Consider the following 17,343-nt stretch of genomic DNA (forward strand, 5'->3'; position numbering starts at 1 on the left):
ATAAACTCTTAAGTCCTTTCCTTAGAGCTGTGCTGTAGGCTAGAGAGTATACAGTGGCTCATAGAAGAACATCCTGTAATTCTGCTGAGATTGTTAGTTTGTGGTTGCGTTTGGCGCCCACCTTGGCCTCTGCCGTGACAGCAGTGGCTCTCGGAGGTGATGTCAAAGGTCACCGCCGAGGAAGGCCTTCTGGGATATGCCCGCTGGGTGCCAATTGCTCTCTGTGCTCCCGACTGTTCTTCTGTAGCTGCGTAGCTCTCACCAGCTGCGCTGTGAAAGGCCATTGCTGCTGGATAATCGGAGATGTGGAAGGAGAGAACATGGTCAGAGAAGGTGTTTTTCTAGGTGCTGAACACTATGTGTGCCTGTAATTTCCAAAATATGATCTCTGATGAGACCAAATCCAAGTGAGGCTCCTGTGCTCCTAGAATCCTGCTATAATGCCTTGTGTCATACCATGACTTCATCTGACCTCTGACCCTAGAATGTAGCTGTGGAAAGGTTTCCCTAACCCTGCCTGTTCAACTCTGCTTGGTGGCTTTTGTGTGTGTGTGTGTGTGTGTGTGTGTGCTGTTAAAATAATTTCTCTCTTTTCATTTGTCTGATCATATCCTTTTTAATTAGAGTCAAAGCTTCAGAAGGAGATGTTGGACACAGCTGTGAGGAAATGGTTTCCATTAAGTTGTTTTTGTTGCGGGAGGGCTTGCTAGTAAACACACAATGGTTATGACACAAAAACATGACCAAGAGTGAGTACCTTTAAGGAGAGATTTGTGAAATCTGGTCCCATGACACATCTGGGCCTATGGAGGTGTTACCAAGAGGCGAAGACATCATAAAGGGGCTGCTTTGCTGCAAAAGCTCTGTACTGCAATGTACCTGGTACAAGTAGTGCTAAATTACCCTTATCTTTTCACTCTGACAGTAAAGCTTTGTGGCTGTTCCATCGTGGGCATATTGTATAAAGATGCACCTTTCTGTCTGTACTTGTTATTGTACCGAGTATTTGTTCATCTGTTCACATTATGTACAGCGTATTGTGCTCTGTCGTCATTGTGACATTCACAACATGGCATTCTGTTATCATTAATATGAAAATTGGAGGGATTGTTTGCATAATGGCTTCGAGGGATGTTCGCCGTTTCTGTAAAGAGTTTCTTCTCTTTTGATTGGATGCCAGAATCACTTGCAAATAAGTGCTTGTCTGTGCTTATTTTATGTAATGTAATGTAATGTATATTCTATTGGCTGAAGTCTGCTCTTTTCTTGTCCCTGATACATTGATACGTGTGTTGCTTGTCTATGAGCATGTTGCTATAGGGAATTCCAGTGTCACTTTTATATATTAGTAGGAGCTTCCCCTTTTCCAGTTTACTGGAACTCTTGCCTATCTCTGCTGATTTCAGAAGGCCAGGATTTGCATAGTATTCCTGTGACTGAGGAAGTAGCTTGCATACAGAGTTCCTGTGCCTGAGGTAGCTTGCATACAGAGTTCCTGTGACTCAGGTAGCTTGCATACAGAATTCCTGTGACTCAGGTAGCTTGCATACAGAGTTCCTGTGCCTGAGGTAGCTCGCATACAGAGTTCCTGTGACTCAGGTAGCTTGCATACAGAGTTCCTGCGCCTGAAGTAGCTCGCATACAGAGCTCCTGTGCCTGAGGTAGTTTACATACGGAGTTCCTGTGCCTGAGGCAGCTTGCATACAGAGTTCCTGTGCCTCTGGTAGCTCGCATACAGAGTTCCTGTCCCTGATGTAGCTCTCATACAGAGTTCCTCTGCCCCGAGGCTTGTGATGCAGTACGTTCCATTTTTCTGAGTAAGGGGCTCCTGACCTGTTTGGGATTGGGTTTGTCCTGGGCTGCCGTTTTAAACCTGGCCCTTGGATGTGGAGAGAGGGTGGAGTGGAGGGATGAGTCATTCACTCTGTACTCCGGTACCTTTTTTCTCTCCGCAGTGTGCAGGCTTTTCTGTCAGACTCAAGGTCTTCAGCACCGTCTCTCCCCGGAGCCTCGGCTTCCCCCAGCACTGAAACTCAAGCGCAGCGATGCCTTGTCCTTTTATTTCGTTTTATTCACCCGAGTGAAAACGTGCTTGATTAAACAATCTATCATTTAACGGTCTGTAAAATCCGGAAGGTCAGGAACTGAATTTAGATGCTTGTTTCAGTCATTTGCTACTAATAATTTTCCAGCTATGGTGTCAGTTTTTAGTTTGCTGCTGCATGTGAATTAATTCTATGCATTCATATCTATTATGGAGAGACATTCAGAAATGTGTAGATGTGGATTTCTCAATCTCAGCGATCCAAACAAGTGTTCAGCTAGGCAAGTGCACATTGTTTATTATGGCTACAGCATTGTCTCTTGAAATGTAACAAGGTATTTCAGGATGATTGTAATGTATTTCAGGATGATTCCTTGGGTTTGTCTGTACTGCATGGATATAGTGTTGGTGGATATACTTTGTTGTACGTCGCTCTGGATAAGAGCGTCTGCCAAATGCCTGTAATGTAATGTAATGTAATATAGTCTGTAGTTGGATAAAATTCCCAGGTGATCCCACTTTTTTGGCCAGATCACTTTGCCAGTCATTTGAAAGCTTGAAATGATTGATGACACTGCTGGTAAGGCAGGTTTGTGTTGACAACCCCTACTAAAGTTGAACGTTTTGAGAACAAAATGGCATCTCAGACAGGAAATCCTGAGTTATGGTGACACCATTCTAGGCATAGTAGGTGATATAGTTGTCACCTAGGGCTTCATCTGTGTGGGAGGGTGCCGCATGAAAGGTTAAAAATTGGAAAATGGAACACGCATTCATCATTGTCGGCAAAATCCCCCACCCCCCTCCCCCCCACCCCCAGATGGTGATGGCTTCCTGCAATCCTCCCTCTGCCCCCACTCCACCCCCCTCCTCTAACTGACGTAGGACAGCACAGAGGCTAAAGCAGGACATGACACCAGTGCTGTACTGCAGCGAGGATTCTCTCTCACTGTCTGTCCCAGAATGCACTGCATCGGTGTCTCCACCCCATGTTTGTTCTGTGCCGTGCTGCGGTGGTTTCTTTTAGACCCCGTTTCCTGTTCCTCCCCAGTTTACCATCCCCAGCTCTCTCTCTTTCTCTTTCTTCTTTCCTTTCCCCTGCTCTCTCTCTCTCTCTCTCTCTCATGTGAGCCAGCAAGTGCCTCCTGTACACTCCCTCTCTCTCAGACGACAGCCAGCACAGTGAATTAGGCATGCTGCAGTTTCACTGCCTGTCTGGATTCTGCAGGAAGTCTGCTGCACTGTGTGTGTGTGTGTGTCTGTATGTGTGTGTGCGTGCCTGCATGCGTGTTCTGTGTGTGTGCGTGTGTATGCGTGCATGCGTGCGTGTTCTGTGTGTATGCGTGCATGCGTGCGTGTTCTGTGTGTGTGTGTGCGTGCATGCCTGCATGCGTGTTCTCTGTGTGTGTGTGTGTGTGTGTGTGCATGCCTGCATGCGTGTTCTGTGTGTGTGTGTGTGCGTGCATGCCTGCATGCGTGTTCTGTGTGTGTGTGTGTGTGCATGCGTGTGTGTGAGCACATGCGTATCTGGGCCATAGTGACAGATACCGGGAGACTTAAAGGGAAATGCTGTCAAGGTCTGCAGGTGTTTTGATTCTGAAATACAACTGCCCCCAAATTTCAGGGCTCCACCTGTCTTTCTCTCTCTCTCTCTCTCTGTCTTACTCTTGCTCTTTCTTTCTCCCCCTCCTCTCTCTGGTCCTCCCTCCCTCCCTCCCTCTCTCTGCTGCACATGGAACAGCAGAGTCAGGAGGAATCGTAAATGAGATGACTCAGTCAGAGACATCGATTCATCTTTTTCTGCGCGCTAGTCTGGCTGTGGGGACTGCACTGCTGCTGTTTTTAAGCCTCAGTTCACGGCTACAGCGTAAGCTAGCCGCTCGGTTTGATGCCTGTCTGTATGCAGATGCGTTTTTCGGGGCTTTGCGGTTAATACCTTCTCTCCCCTGCGTGTGTGTGTGTGTGTGTGTGTGTGTGTGTGTCCGTACAGGCTGGTCCAGGCGCTCTCAGCATGGCTGCAATCCAGGACTTCCAAAGGAGTGAGACGGACAGGCTGAACGAGGTCAAAGGTCATCTGGAAATTGCCTTACTGGAGAAACATTTCTTGCGTGAGTAACTTGCCACCTGCCTGTGCGTATGCTGGGGGGGGCCGGGGGCTGGGAGGGGGGCGGATGACTGCAGAGATCCCCGGGTTCCTTCCCTGTCAGGGCACTGCAGAGATGCAGGGAAGCCCGCGTGTTGCAGCATCACCGCTCGGCTCTGTTTGAGGGAACAGGGGGGCCGTGCGGAAGCTTCTGGCGCGTCATGGGACTGTCCTGTCCTGAGCGGGGTGTCCCGTTAGCATGCGGTGCGGTACGTTACTCCTCTGTGCACCGTGCGATGGGTAAGCTAGCCGTATTTCAGCAGGCGCTGCGCTAATGCTACATGGCTAAAATCTCACCGGCTAGCACGAGGTGAAGTCGCTCTGCGGCTCGATCGAGCCTGAACCGTGAGGCTTTTCCTTTCTGGTTCATGCCTGCGCTAACGCTAAATTTAGCTGCAGCTCATTACCTGAACTCTGTGGAGATTTGGTGGGAATGCCTGCGTGGGGCGGCCGTATCGGGTGTTGCTGCTGGATAACAGATGTGAGCGAGGTGCGTTCTCTTCGGGGGAAGACTGCCGCCTTATCAGTGTGAGTTTTGACAGCTGTGGTGGCTCTCGTTCAGGCGCTAAATTTATCTGCGTCTACGTGGCTTAGTGTTGGTTTGCTTGTTTTTCCAAATAGTGTTTGCTTGCTGTAGATACTACACAAGACTTGCAGAAGTTTTAGGGTATTTCTCATTGATTTAGAGAAATTGGTAAACAGAACAAGCCATCCTGATGATGGAAGATAGTAAAATGTCAGTCACTCTGAGCAGTGTTGAACCAGTATTGCATTGCCTCAGGCCCTTTGTGGACCAGTGCATTGGGGCGCTGGTGGGCTTGTGAGCACTGGCTAGCCAGCGGCCACAGTGTTGAGTGCTTATGATGTGTTATGACATGGCGCATGACTTCAGACCGTCTGTGATGCCAATGGCAGTGACTATTAGAGGCGGGGTTACACAGTGCTCCCTCCACAGGATAGGGCAGGTTTGAGGCCTAATGTCCTTTCCTAAGAGGCCACACCCACTTCTTCACAGGCATGAGCTACTGCTGTGCTTTCCATGCGTGTGTGTGCACACACACACACACACACACACACACACACACATATGCAATATCTCACCTACACACAAAGGTACATTTGCATGCAGGCACAAACCCATTGCCACAGCGCATTATGCCTCCTGGCACTCATACTTTTTATTGTGAAAAGCGTCCTGTGTCAAAGCAGCTCTGAAGATGAGACTGCGGAAATTGAAGTCTCTCACCTATACAGTAGCATCTGTGATTCTGTCTGTCAGCACTGTTGTCCCATAAATATACTGTGTCCTTTATGGACCCAGCAGCATGCGCTCTAAACCACTGCAGGACTGAGGGAAGGCCTCTCATTCGCACGTATGCAGGAGGTTTGAGCTGGTCTGTCTTTCTCTTCTGCATTATTCGTAGGTTTAGAGCTGGTCTCTCCCTATATGCTAAATTACTCTCTGGTTTAGAGCTAGTCTCTCCCTGTTTGCTACATTACTCTCCAGTTTGGAGCTAGTCTCTCCCTGTATGCTAATTTACTCTTTGGCTGAGAGCTGGCCTCTCCCTGTATGCTAAATTATGCTCTGGTTTAGAGCTGGTCTCTCCCTGTATGCTAATTTACTCTTTGGTTTAGAGCTGGCCTCTCCCTGTGTGCTAAATTACTCTGGTTTAGCGCTGGTCTCTTCCTGTATGCTAAATTACTCTCTGGGTTAGAGCTGGTGTCTCCCAGTGTGCTAATTTACTTGTTGGTTTAGAGCTAGCCTCTCCCTGTATGCTAAATTACTCTCTGGTTTAGAGCTGGTCTCCTATTAATAAAGTATCTCAGTGTAGGAATGCTGATCTTGGATCAGGTTTTTCTCGTCAGTAACCTAACCTTATCTAGTATAAACTACAAGGCTAAACTAATCCTAGAACAGTAGTCCTACTCTAAGACCCATTGTGAATACGGGGCCTGGTCTCTCTTTGGGTGCTACAGTACTCTCTGGTCAGAGCCTGTCATGGGGCAGTGGGTGTACTAAAGGGTAGTGGGATATTTTGCTTACACCAGACTCGTCAGAGACCTCCCTAGTGGTCACTGATATTACTCAGTAAAGAGTCGGTCTCAATTGAGCAGACTCTGGGGAAAACAGTGTGCGTGAACCATTTTAATTGCTCTCTGTAAATAGTTTCATTCTATCGAACATGCACTTCCAAAACCACAATTATGGGCACGCACATCAGTGACATTAGCTGGGTGATATAATTGGGCCTCGGGGAGCCCTTTAGCATTAGCCTGCGTTAGAGTCAAGTGGAGTTGCGTTTTGCTTGATTGTCGAAGATCGTAGATGCTACTGATGCAGGAAAGATAATGAGGAGTCGACATTTTATGCCTGTGGAGTTGCTGAGGTTCATCAGTAAGATTCATCTGGGGATTCTGTGTCTAGTCTAGGCTGGGATTACACTGCAGTCAGCTGTGTCCGTTAGGATGGGATTACACTGCAGTGAGCTGTGGCTGTTAGGCTGGGATTACACTGCAGTGAGCTGTGTCTGATAGGCTGGGATTACACTGCAGTGAACTGTGTCTGTTAGGCTGGGATTACACTGCAGTGAACTGTGTCTGATAGGCTGGGATTATACTGCAGTGAGCTGTGTCTGTTAGGCTGGGATTACACTGCAGTGAGCTGTGTCTGTTAGGCTGGGATTACACTGCAGTGAGCTGTGTCTGTTAGGTTGGGATTACACTACAGTGAGCTGTGTCCATTAAACTGGGATTACACTGCAGTGAGCTGTGTCTGTTAGGCTGGGATTACACTACAGTCAGATGTGTCTGTTAGGCTGGGATTACACTGCAGTGAGCTATGTCTGATAGGCTGGGATTACACTGCAGTCAGCTGCGTCTGTATGGCTGGGATTACAGTGCAGTGAGCCGTGTCTGTTAGGCTGGGATTACACTACAGTCAGCTGTGTCTGTTAGGCTGGGATTACACTGCAGTGAGCTATGTCTGATAGGCTGGGATTACACTGCAGTGAGCTATATCTTTGTTAAACTGGGACTATATTGCAGCAAACTATTAGGACTATTAGTTTCTGTTAGGACTGTGACTACTGTTTTTGCTATTGTTGCTGGTACTGCTATCGTTAATTGGACCTCTGGAAACTCCAGGAACTTCTTATTTTATGATGATAAAGATTTTACAGTTTTTGGGCTGAAAGAGGTTGATTTTTTCTTTCCGTTCTTTACCTGTAATTCTGCTTGAGTGTAAGACTCATCATATTCAATAGAAGTCCTCTACAGTCCTGAGATGTACTGAGCATGCACTCCGTCTGGATTTGAGGAATGAAATCACATTAAATGGGAGAATCTTGCTAATCCCTGTAACATCTTATACTGCGTCAATTAACAAGCCGACCAGTGTGGTCTCAGTCTTAGATCTAATCCTGTCAGAGTGGGGATGTGTAGTTCTGTAACCTACACACTGTACTGCTCCACAGCATTGCCAATGCCTCAGAGTCTGATGCCTGTCTGTGGTTTAGTTCTTTCCTGTTTGTGTTTCTCAGTTTGTGTCTCACTGTCTGTAACTTTCTATGCCTCACTCTCTGATTTTGTTCTGCTTGACTGTCTGTACCTGTCTGTTAACTTTTCATAGCTGTCTGTGCCCTGGCCCTTGTGTCTGTACCAGTGTGATTCACTTATTGTGTCTGCGTGCATTTTAATCTGTTCTTCATTTATCAGTATCAAGGACCTGTGGTAACGTTTACCATAGTCATATTTGTTAACATATTTTTGAATACTGCCGGTTCACTGTTTGCTGTTGAATATTATTACTGCGTGAGGACTTTTGTATATACATCTAAATAATTAACTAATAACAGGATTCATGGATAAGGTAGAAGTTTATTTTTTGAAACCAATTTGTTTAAATACTCAAAACCAGGGGTGTATTTCAGAAAGATCGATATGAACTTTCCTGTGAACTGAGCATCACCTTTAAAAAGTTAAATGCCAAGATCACCTTTACACTAATGTCCCACTGAACAGCTATTATTGAGCAATCATGAAGCGAGTCAGAGAAATCCTCTGATTATTTCATACGAGCAAGCGCGCAAGGAGCCGGTTCACAGTTGTTGTGGCTGTTTGTCGAACAGACGCAGCCCTGCTTCTACGCTGTAAAGGTCAAGCAGGGACTTTCTTACACGGTTCATAAATCGGAGCCATAATTATAAATAGATTGTTACGTAACCATAACGATTCCAGCTGAGGGGGTGGGTGGGTAACTGACGAAACACCGCCTGTCCAGGTTGATGAGCTTGATGAAAAAGGGGGCGGATCTGAAACACTGAAATCCCCGCCCCGGTGATTATACTTCTGAAGTTGTTTGACCTCATTTGCAAGGATGATTTTCTATAATAGCACACGGGAGTGCGGTACAACCGGTTATGAGGATGCATGTAGACGCTTTAGAGAGTTATTCTGCGTCACGGTGGGAAAGGTTGGCGATGTGATGCCTAACCTGGGATAAAAATCCGGAAAGAATGCAATCCTGGTGGAGCACCACCTCTTTTTTTCTTCTTCTTCTTTTCCACTTTTAACAGGTGCTGTTGTGGGATGTAGGGAAGCAGAGGTAATATGTGATGCAGTGTAGGTATCTCCGAGCCCCAACATCACGTCAGATAGGCGATGCTGAAAATAGCATACGTCTGTATTTTTTCCAGAGGACCCTGTCGGCGAAATTCTGGCCTGCCCCCCCATGAAAGAAATCCTTTGTGCCTGGTAGGTCTGGAGAACGCACTCGGAAGCTCACGTCGTAATTCCCCCTCGTTGTGCTTTGTCAAACAGACGGAGAGCTTCCTCCCAGAAAGCAGTGGCTTACAGGAAATGGCTGGCCCTTGTGCGTGAGGCCTGAGAAGCCAGTCCTGACCGATAGTACACCCCAGCCTCTCATCTGACTAACAGACCAAAGTGGACGGGGGCTATCACTCATCCTTTCCCTAATGCTGGTGGGAAGTTCCACATATTTAAACATTTAGGACAAGTGTGGGGGTTCCCCCCCCCATCCCCCCTCCTGGGCTGTGTATGACTCAGGAGGGGTAGCAGTTACAGTTTCAGTAAATAAACGCAGGCATCAGTGGTGTGGCTGAGCCATCTCCCATGTCTGTTGCATGAACATGTACTGTAACTGAGCTATGCAGTATGCTTCATTTGGTTAAATGTGACTATGTTACCTGATGCCAGAAGCTATAACTGGTGTGATACTGACCTGTAGCCTGTCCACCAATGCCAAGGCGGTGGGTGGGGGAGGGGGAGGCGCGTGGGGGTCACATGGTGGCCCGCTTGGTCATCAGGGCTATGCGAAATGTCGCGGCGATGTTGCAACCTGATCCGTTTTGCGCTTCCCAGAATTCCCAGGGAGATTCCCGGGAGATTCCGAATGCTTTCGTTTGGATCAGCGACAGACGGCAGTATCCGTTTAAGGGGTGTGTCAGGGGGGTTCTTTCTGCGTTGCCGTGGTAGCAGCGTCCTGTTACAGAGATGTCCTGGATGGAGTAATTGCCTCGTAATGATTGATGGGTGCGTGAAAATTCTATTTAGCTATAAATAGACTGAACATATTTTAAAAATGTAAAAAAAAAAGTATACCCATCCTTCTCTGAGTTAAGGGGGGTTGTGTGCTGAACATACTGTGTTGAGGCGCACCAATTTGTGCTATTTTTGATGGACCTGATGTACCAAACTACTTTAGTTTACGCCCACAACCCAGCAAACTTCTTAACCTCAGATTGTGGTATTTTAAAGTTTTGACAGAGGAAAGTATGGTTTAAGTGCGGATACCATCCTAAATTTGAAACTAACAGCCTTAATGAAATTGGAAGAAAACCTGTGAATTACAGTCTTCCCGCTTGTGCAATCTATGGGTCTAGTTCTATTCCTCTGTGAAATATCAGGGTACAAATATGGCTGAGACGGTTGACGGAGTGGTTGAGAACTGCTGGACTGTGATTCATATGAGTCTGATGGTTGTGTGTGCAGGACGAACCGTCTGTCTGTCTGTCTGATGTGGACTGGAGATCTGTCATTATCACAGATATCACTTATATCTATATATATCAAACCCTTTATGCTTGAATAAAATCAAATGGAAGACTTCATCAGATTGTAATGAACTATAAACATGCAGTAAGCAATAGTTTGGAGTGAGCTTGCTCTCTAGGGACAGGTTGGGGCAATCTCCATCTTCTGGGGAGGATCTGGGCAAATTGAGTGCTGCCTGGCAGTCCTTTACTGGTGATGTTAATTTGAGTAGGCGTGGTCACTGGGTCACCTGACTCAGGTGAGCTCTGCTCCTCCAGAGGCATACGTGGTAGTGCAGGTGACCCCTTTCTGTGCTGTTGCTGTTTTAGTGAAGGGTGCTAGGAAGCCCCGCCCCGGCTTGGCTCAGATGTTCAAAGCCCTCCGTGTCCTTGTCCCCGAGGGAGTATTTCCTGCAGGCAGAGAACAGGGGCAGCCTGTGTTTATCTCGGGGGGGTCCTAGAGCCTTGAGGAGTTATATCAGAACATTCCTTTATATGATTAGATATCCCACTCTTTGTGCCTTTGGAATTGTCCTTCTGGAAGGTTCCGGTCAACAATGGGAGCTTTGCCACAGTCTGCATTGCTGTGCTAGCTGTGGATTTTCTTCTCTTTCTCACACCCCCTCATAAATATTTATAGCGGGACGGTAAATCTTAACACGTTTTTCGCTTCAGCAGTGGCAGAGGTGGAATTGTCAGGAAATGAAACCTGAATATCCGTCTGCCAGTAAGCAAGAATATATACTGCATCACTGTATTGAGCTGTGGCCCATTTAAAAACCCCACACGTGATAAAACGGGAAACTGTGTATCTGTAAATTATGTAACCGCTTTGGTTCACCGTGCCCAGCGCAGACAGAATCCTGCGATGTGTGGCATGTTCTTTGGTTATGTACACGGTCACTCCCTGGACGTACAGGAAGATGTCATGAGAAATGTCCCAATGATTACCTTGGCATGGGGTGGGCATGTCTTGCCTCACTGTTTGTCTTCATTTATTGCTGGAACAGAGATTGAGAGAAAAAAAATAGAATAACAGAAGAAATCTATATTTTCTGCACTTTTTCCAGTAATGTTGCGCGGCACATGAATGTCTTAAACCTTACAATAACCATTACTAGGAATTTTACTACCCTTTTGCCCTCATTTCAGTGACTTTGTTTGAATGCTGTGCGTTTTATTACCAAAATGAATTCCTCTGAACCATTTTTTTACGATTCTTCTAATTTGGCTTCCACAAGTGCAGTAAATTGGTGTTGTAGTTGCCAAGGATGATTTGATAAGAAGGGGCCAATGAGATGTTTTCAAGAGCGGAGCTTATGGTGTTTTATTGCTGTTAGCTGGCTTCCAAACCAGCAGGTCATATTCTGTAGAACAGACTGCAGTTAAAACACTGGTGATTATGCCGTCAACTTCTCCTTGGTGCATGACAGAAAAATGAAAGATTGCCTTTTTTTTACATCCTGTTGTATTTTTGTTATGAGTTCATATGTATCATTATGATTTGCTATCATAGTCTACAGTACTGTAGGTATCAGTATGTCCTGTAACCCTGTTCACATCCATATACAGATAGCGAACAAGAAAAAGTTAAGGGTTCTGTGGGTTCTGTATGGTGTTGTGCCCAATATCCCTTTTAGACTCATGCCATCATACCATTAGAAGGCCAGGTTGATATCAGTTGTTGCTTAATGGCACTAAGCGATCATTACATTACATTTGTTTGGCAGAAGCTTTTAGACGCCACGATCATCTTCAGTCCACTTTATCGCATTACTTTCCTGTAGAGCGGGGGTGCCTTTCCAGATGACCCGGTGCCCCTATCCACAAAGCAGGAGCACTGTCCCAATGGTCCGAAGTAGGCTACGTGACACAGGTGTTATCTGCACGTGCGACGACTTCTCATTTATCAGGTTCGAAGCCAATCGGGCAGCCATGGGATATTCCGGAAACAACGCCCGAGGTAGCGTTATCCACGTCTATCAGTGACGCCGGAGTTCATTCAGTTTCCCACGGGAGAGTGGTGTCGCGTTCCTCCCGAAGAATCGCAGATGCTGATAGGCTCCGTGCCACCGCACGTACGGGCCGTACTGGTCACATGTAGCGACCCAGCAGCCTATTAGATTACTTTACGATGGCGTGTTTACATGTTCTGTTCATCAACTGAACGTTCAGTTCAGTGTGTAGTAATTTTTTACAATGCTGGCCTGGAATACAGAAAAAAGTGGTACAAAATGTGCTTCTGTTCGGTTATTACTATGAAAAATTGATTGGTGTTCAACAGCTAGGACAATCATAAAAAAAAAAAAAAAAACAATTTTTACTCGGTAACGTTAAAAAAAAAAAACGAATGGGGGGAGCTAGGTCACGCAGAGCCTTTTAGCACATTTAGTGAACAGGACAGCCCAACCTTTACCCGTTGGCAGGACAACTATGCTCCCAGAGACAGACCCGTGTCTCTACTGCTATAAGGGATGGTTTCATAACTGTATTAAAATTGATAGTGAGACAGGCGCTGGGGTTGGAAACAGGCCGGTGCTGTCTCCCTCTGCGGGAGGCGGGCCTGCAGCAGGCTGATATTGATTTTGTGTCATCGTTGGGCCAGAGTCGCCCCAGTCCCGAGCAGGGAGAAATAACACCCTTTACGGCAGCCAGATAAATAATATATCTTTTATCCTGGGGAGCGCAGGTTTTGTTCGCTGTGATAAATGGAATTCGACTGAGGGTACATTCCCAGGGTTGCAAGGCTTGGCATGGCTCGGCATGGCTCGGCCTGGCTAAACCCGTAATAGAATATAGCGTGTCCACAGCAGAAAGGTTTTTTTTTTTTTTGTTGTTGTTGCTTTGGGGCTTGTGGCAGGCTTGGCTAACCATGCGCATGATGTGTGGATTCTTGCTTTGTGAAAGGCCTGTATGCAAATTGTTTACTTGCATGACTATGTGGGACGCTCCTGTTTGCCGGTCGCTCCCTGGGAGCCTGCTGGCATGGGCTAGCGTGCAGCTGGGACGGCATTGAGCAGCAGCGGCGCAGAGCCGTCCCTCTGAAGTGATTTCGTGTTGTCAGGCTCCTGTGCCGGGCCAGGGCTATTGTCCTTCTGAGGCGCTGGCACAGGCTGAAAGGGGGGAGGATAGCTTCTCGCCAAATGGAACACTCTGTTAATTGACAGGAAGATCTTTATCCTGCCCCGTACTGCCTGCAATACCAGACTGCGTGCTGGCGGGGAGATCGTCGTGAAGAGACGTTTGTAATAGTGGTTGAACTTCTAGTCAATATAAAACGGCACATTTTTACTAACGTTGTCCAGAAAATATGTTTTTTTTCCCTCCCTGAAATTTGGGTTTGCCAGGGTGTGCCTGAAGTCACTGGGAGGCACGTTTGTACCCACAGTGGTAGTAACCCAGCTGAAGCACATGCTCTCTGCCGATGTGCTTACCTGTGGGTCTGTTGGTGGCCCAACTCCCACGCTTCCCTCATGTTTGAGCATAGTGGCCTTCCACATCGAGACATTTGTCTTTCGTCTGTATTTCTTTGTGTTTATTTATCACATGTATTCAGTGAATTTGTTGCTTGTGGGTGCATGTAAACTGTGCTGCTCTGTGTGCAGTTGCTTTTGTTCTCTCTTGTGTGTCTTTGAACTATGATTCTTATGTAAGCTTCCAAGTTCTTTTCTAAATAAATATTTTTAAATGATCAGAAGAATGTGGAGCTTGTCAGAGGCAGGCTTGTGTTGGTGTGTTCTGTCCGTCATCTACGACATTCACCTTTCTGTTCGTCTATCTTTAAGGTTACGTGTAGTAGCCATTTTCTGACTTTGTTTACAAGAGAAAATCTAGTTTCTACTGGTTGATGGCAATGTTAGTACATTTTGCCATTTTTGTTAACAATTGAGTATTTTTAGTTGTTGTCTTGTTTTTGTCATAGAAAAATGTCGATGAACATTTTAAATCTAGTTTTTAGTCAATGAAGTTGACAGTACCTGTGCCCCCACTGGGAACAGCACTGCAAAAGTGCTCTGCTGTCAGATTGTGGTCTAAGGTAATGTAGAAAATTGTGTTCTGCAGTTTTACATGTGGTGCTGCAGACTTTGCAGGTGGTAACCATGGTACTGCCAAATGTTTTCCAGTAGCTGCTACTCAAGGAAGAGGGGAGGCAGAGAACTTTCCTCTAAACCGCTAATTGCTACTTCTGTCCCCCCATTGCTCCCCCCCCAGCCCCCCATCCCCCCATCCGCATTTATATAATGGCGCTAATACAGGAGCTTAGTTCTTTTTTGCTCCTTCATGTGACATAGCATGTTTTTCCACTGTTCCAGTGAGGTCTGTTTTGTTTCAGAGGCAGTTTCACATTTGAAAGGATGTTCTTGGAGATGCTATTTTAAAACCCACATCTATTCATTGCACTCCGAGGATAATGAGTGTGCGGAGAGAGGTCTCCCACTGCTGCCACTAAGACACAGGATGAGCTCGACGGGTCTTTGGCCTGACCGCGATCTCTGAGATCGCGAACGAGGGGCGACGGGCGGACGTGTGCCGCGCGGACGCTTCCTGTGCGTCACTCTCGATGACTCACTCCGCTGTGGTTTGAGGGTCTCCAGAAATTGGCGGCTCCTGTGGCAGTTTCAGTGACGGCTCGTTTCAGACTGAGCGTGCGATGGCGCGTATTTGCGGTGGGGTTACAACTTGTTTCATTGGACAGGGTGGCGCAAGAACTACCTCAACGCAGCATTCAAAATGGTTGCTTTGGTTACGTTATTGTAGGTTGCTTAGACACAGCCAATCACTGGTTAAATGAGAGGTAACCATGTTATTTTCTTATTCAGGACTCAGGAACATTGTAGCTGTCAGGGTTAGCAAAATAATTTTAAAAGAATGTGATAGCAGATGAATTTCATGGCAGAGGCTAATGGCTATCTATCTTTGAAAGAAGTATCTCCTTTTAAGGATGAAATCTGTTCTCATAGCAGGCTAAAATCTATTTCTTAAGCTCCCTCTAGCTGCCCCATACAGGTTCCACTGCCGGCAGCCATTTTAGCTACAGGTATAACGGCTGAAGAGCCTGCCTGAGTGCAGAGCCGCACTTTGGAGAGTTTAAACTGGCGTTTGGGATTGGGCATGGTGTAAATATACCTTAAGCTGAAGTAGACCTGTTGACAAATGCCTTTATTGTCTTTCTCTGGCTTTTCTTTGCATTACATTACTGGCATTGAGCAGACGCTCTTATCCAGAATGACCTACACAACATTTATACAGCTGGATGTATACTGGTGAAGTACCTTGTTCGAGACCCGGGAATCGAACCCGTGACCCTCAGGTTAAAAGACCAGCTCCTTACCCATTACACTACGCTGCCGGCCCATCCTTTTCTCCCACGTGGTATTGACAGTTGCACTCTGCCTCCCACACAAAGCACCCTGGAGCTCGAGAGCGTACGCTGCAGTCAGCCCTGAGCCGTTGTCTCTGTTTACATACTACACACAATGGCTTTTACCTTCTTTTTTTTCATTTTTTTTCAAAATAGCATTTATTTAATCTCTGGCCTTATCTCAGGGTGGATAAAAATGATGTGCAGTCTTGTAGCGCTGTAACAACAGAAACGTATGCAAGAATATGTAATCCCTGCTCTCATTGCTTGAACCGTAATAATATGATGATGATGATGATGATGATACATTTGTGAGGTACTTTTCTCTTGCTCAGAGTGCTGTACAGTACATTGAAATGAACAATGCAGAACATAACAAATACAACATTATTAAGAAGAGCAAAGAAATAGATACTGCATGTACAATAACCTTTTCCATCATGTTGTGATAGAAGTTCATATATCTCCCCTATTGGCTTGTCATGGTCGTAGGCCAGTCTGAAAGGCAATGCCCTGCTAGTTTTATTTATTTATCTATTATTATTATTATTATTCTTTGAATAATAATAAGAATATTGTTCTAAGAATATTATTATTGTTATTATTACTCTCTGTCCCAGCACTTCCTGCATCCTGGCATTCTGTGAGAGGGGTGTGGCCTTCATCTCTGGAATGCATTGATCTCTTGCCTGGGTGGAGTTGTGATGAATCGATCCTTTCTCCAATAGCTGCTGGGGACCTTGTGAGAATTTACAGTGTGGAAGCTGGGGGTCATTATTCACATTAATGTCGTGCAGCCTTCGCAAATTGAATATTTGAAAAACTGAACAGCAGTTTTTGAAACAGTCTGAAATTCGGGATCTTGTATAAATGCTGACTCACTGGCATTATCTTGTGTTTTGGTGGATAAGGTAATCACAACAATTCGATTCCCAATAAATTGATTTGAAGTTCTTTTGGGTCTGCTTCGAGAATATTCTGAGAGAGAATAAAGAAGTTTGTGTTAAATGACAAGCTAACCCATTTTAATACCATTCCATGCAACGCATTAGTGACCTCATGGTGATACAGTCTTATTACTGGCATTAACACACTGCCTGCATGTCAGTATTTATCATCTGTCTCTTTACTGTCTGTTGTTCATACTCCCCCATTTCCACTGCTTGCCGCTCCACCTGTTGGCTCAGTTGGAAAACACTCAAAGGGACACTATGATGACCTTCAGTGTGCCAGTCTACTTCCTGAATGTACAGATCATCACATTTACAACATTTTTAAATTTCAGTTTATTTTATTGAAGTGGAGTGGAGAGAACAATAAGAGTGGATTCATGGTAACTGTAAGCAAAGCATTCGCCACTATGAGCGTGGGCATGTGCTTTGTTTGACTCTTGTCATGGATTTTGAATGGGAGGGGATTTATTTGGTTTGGGCTGTGCGGAGGTTCAGTCGGGACGTCCTGCGAAATCCGGGATTTTCAGCTGAATGAAATTCCGAGGCCTCTTATAATCTGGGGCTGCACCGTGTGACCGTCGGCTGCTGTTAACTGCGTCAGGATTGGTCATTTCAGCTGTCATTTCAGACCGAGCAGTTCAGTTCAACACAAGAGTGTTGCATTTTTATTATTTATTGTTACTGTATCAGAACAGTCCATTTCAGTTCGGTATGGCTGCTTGCTTCAGCTTTTTCCTGTATTAGAGTGGTGCACTTTAATCGGGCAGAACAGTATCCATTTAAGCTTTTAA

General features: G+C 45.9%; 1 protein-coding gene across 5 annotated transcripts in view; it reads left to right on the plus strand.

Moving 5' to 3' along the window:
- The window catches only part of gramd4a (GRAM domain containing 4a), a 46,658-nt gene that overhangs the window by 8,465 nt on the left and 20,850 nt on the right, over window positions 1-17,343 (plus strand). For 4 of the 5 annotated variants that reach the window (XM_035425737.1, XM_035425735.1, XM_035425734.1 and 1 more), the window contains exon 3: window positions 4,035-4,152. In XM_035425737.1, the coding sequence (XP_035281628.1) occupies window positions 4,035-4,152 (118 nt within the window). Of the gene's footprint in view, window positions 1-3,779; window positions 3,912-4,034; window positions 4,153-17,343 lie in introns of those variants that run through there. The other variant, XM_035425739.1, reaches the window with a different exon arrangement.

This window comes from Anguilla anguilla, chromosome 7 (assembly GCF_013347855.1).
Source record: "Anguilla anguilla isolate fAngAng1 chromosome 7, fAngAng1.pri, whole genome shotgun sequence".
In the NCBI taxonomy this organism is placed as follows: Eukaryota; Metazoa; Chordata; class Actinopteri; order Anguilliformes; family Anguillidae; genus Anguilla; species Anguilla anguilla.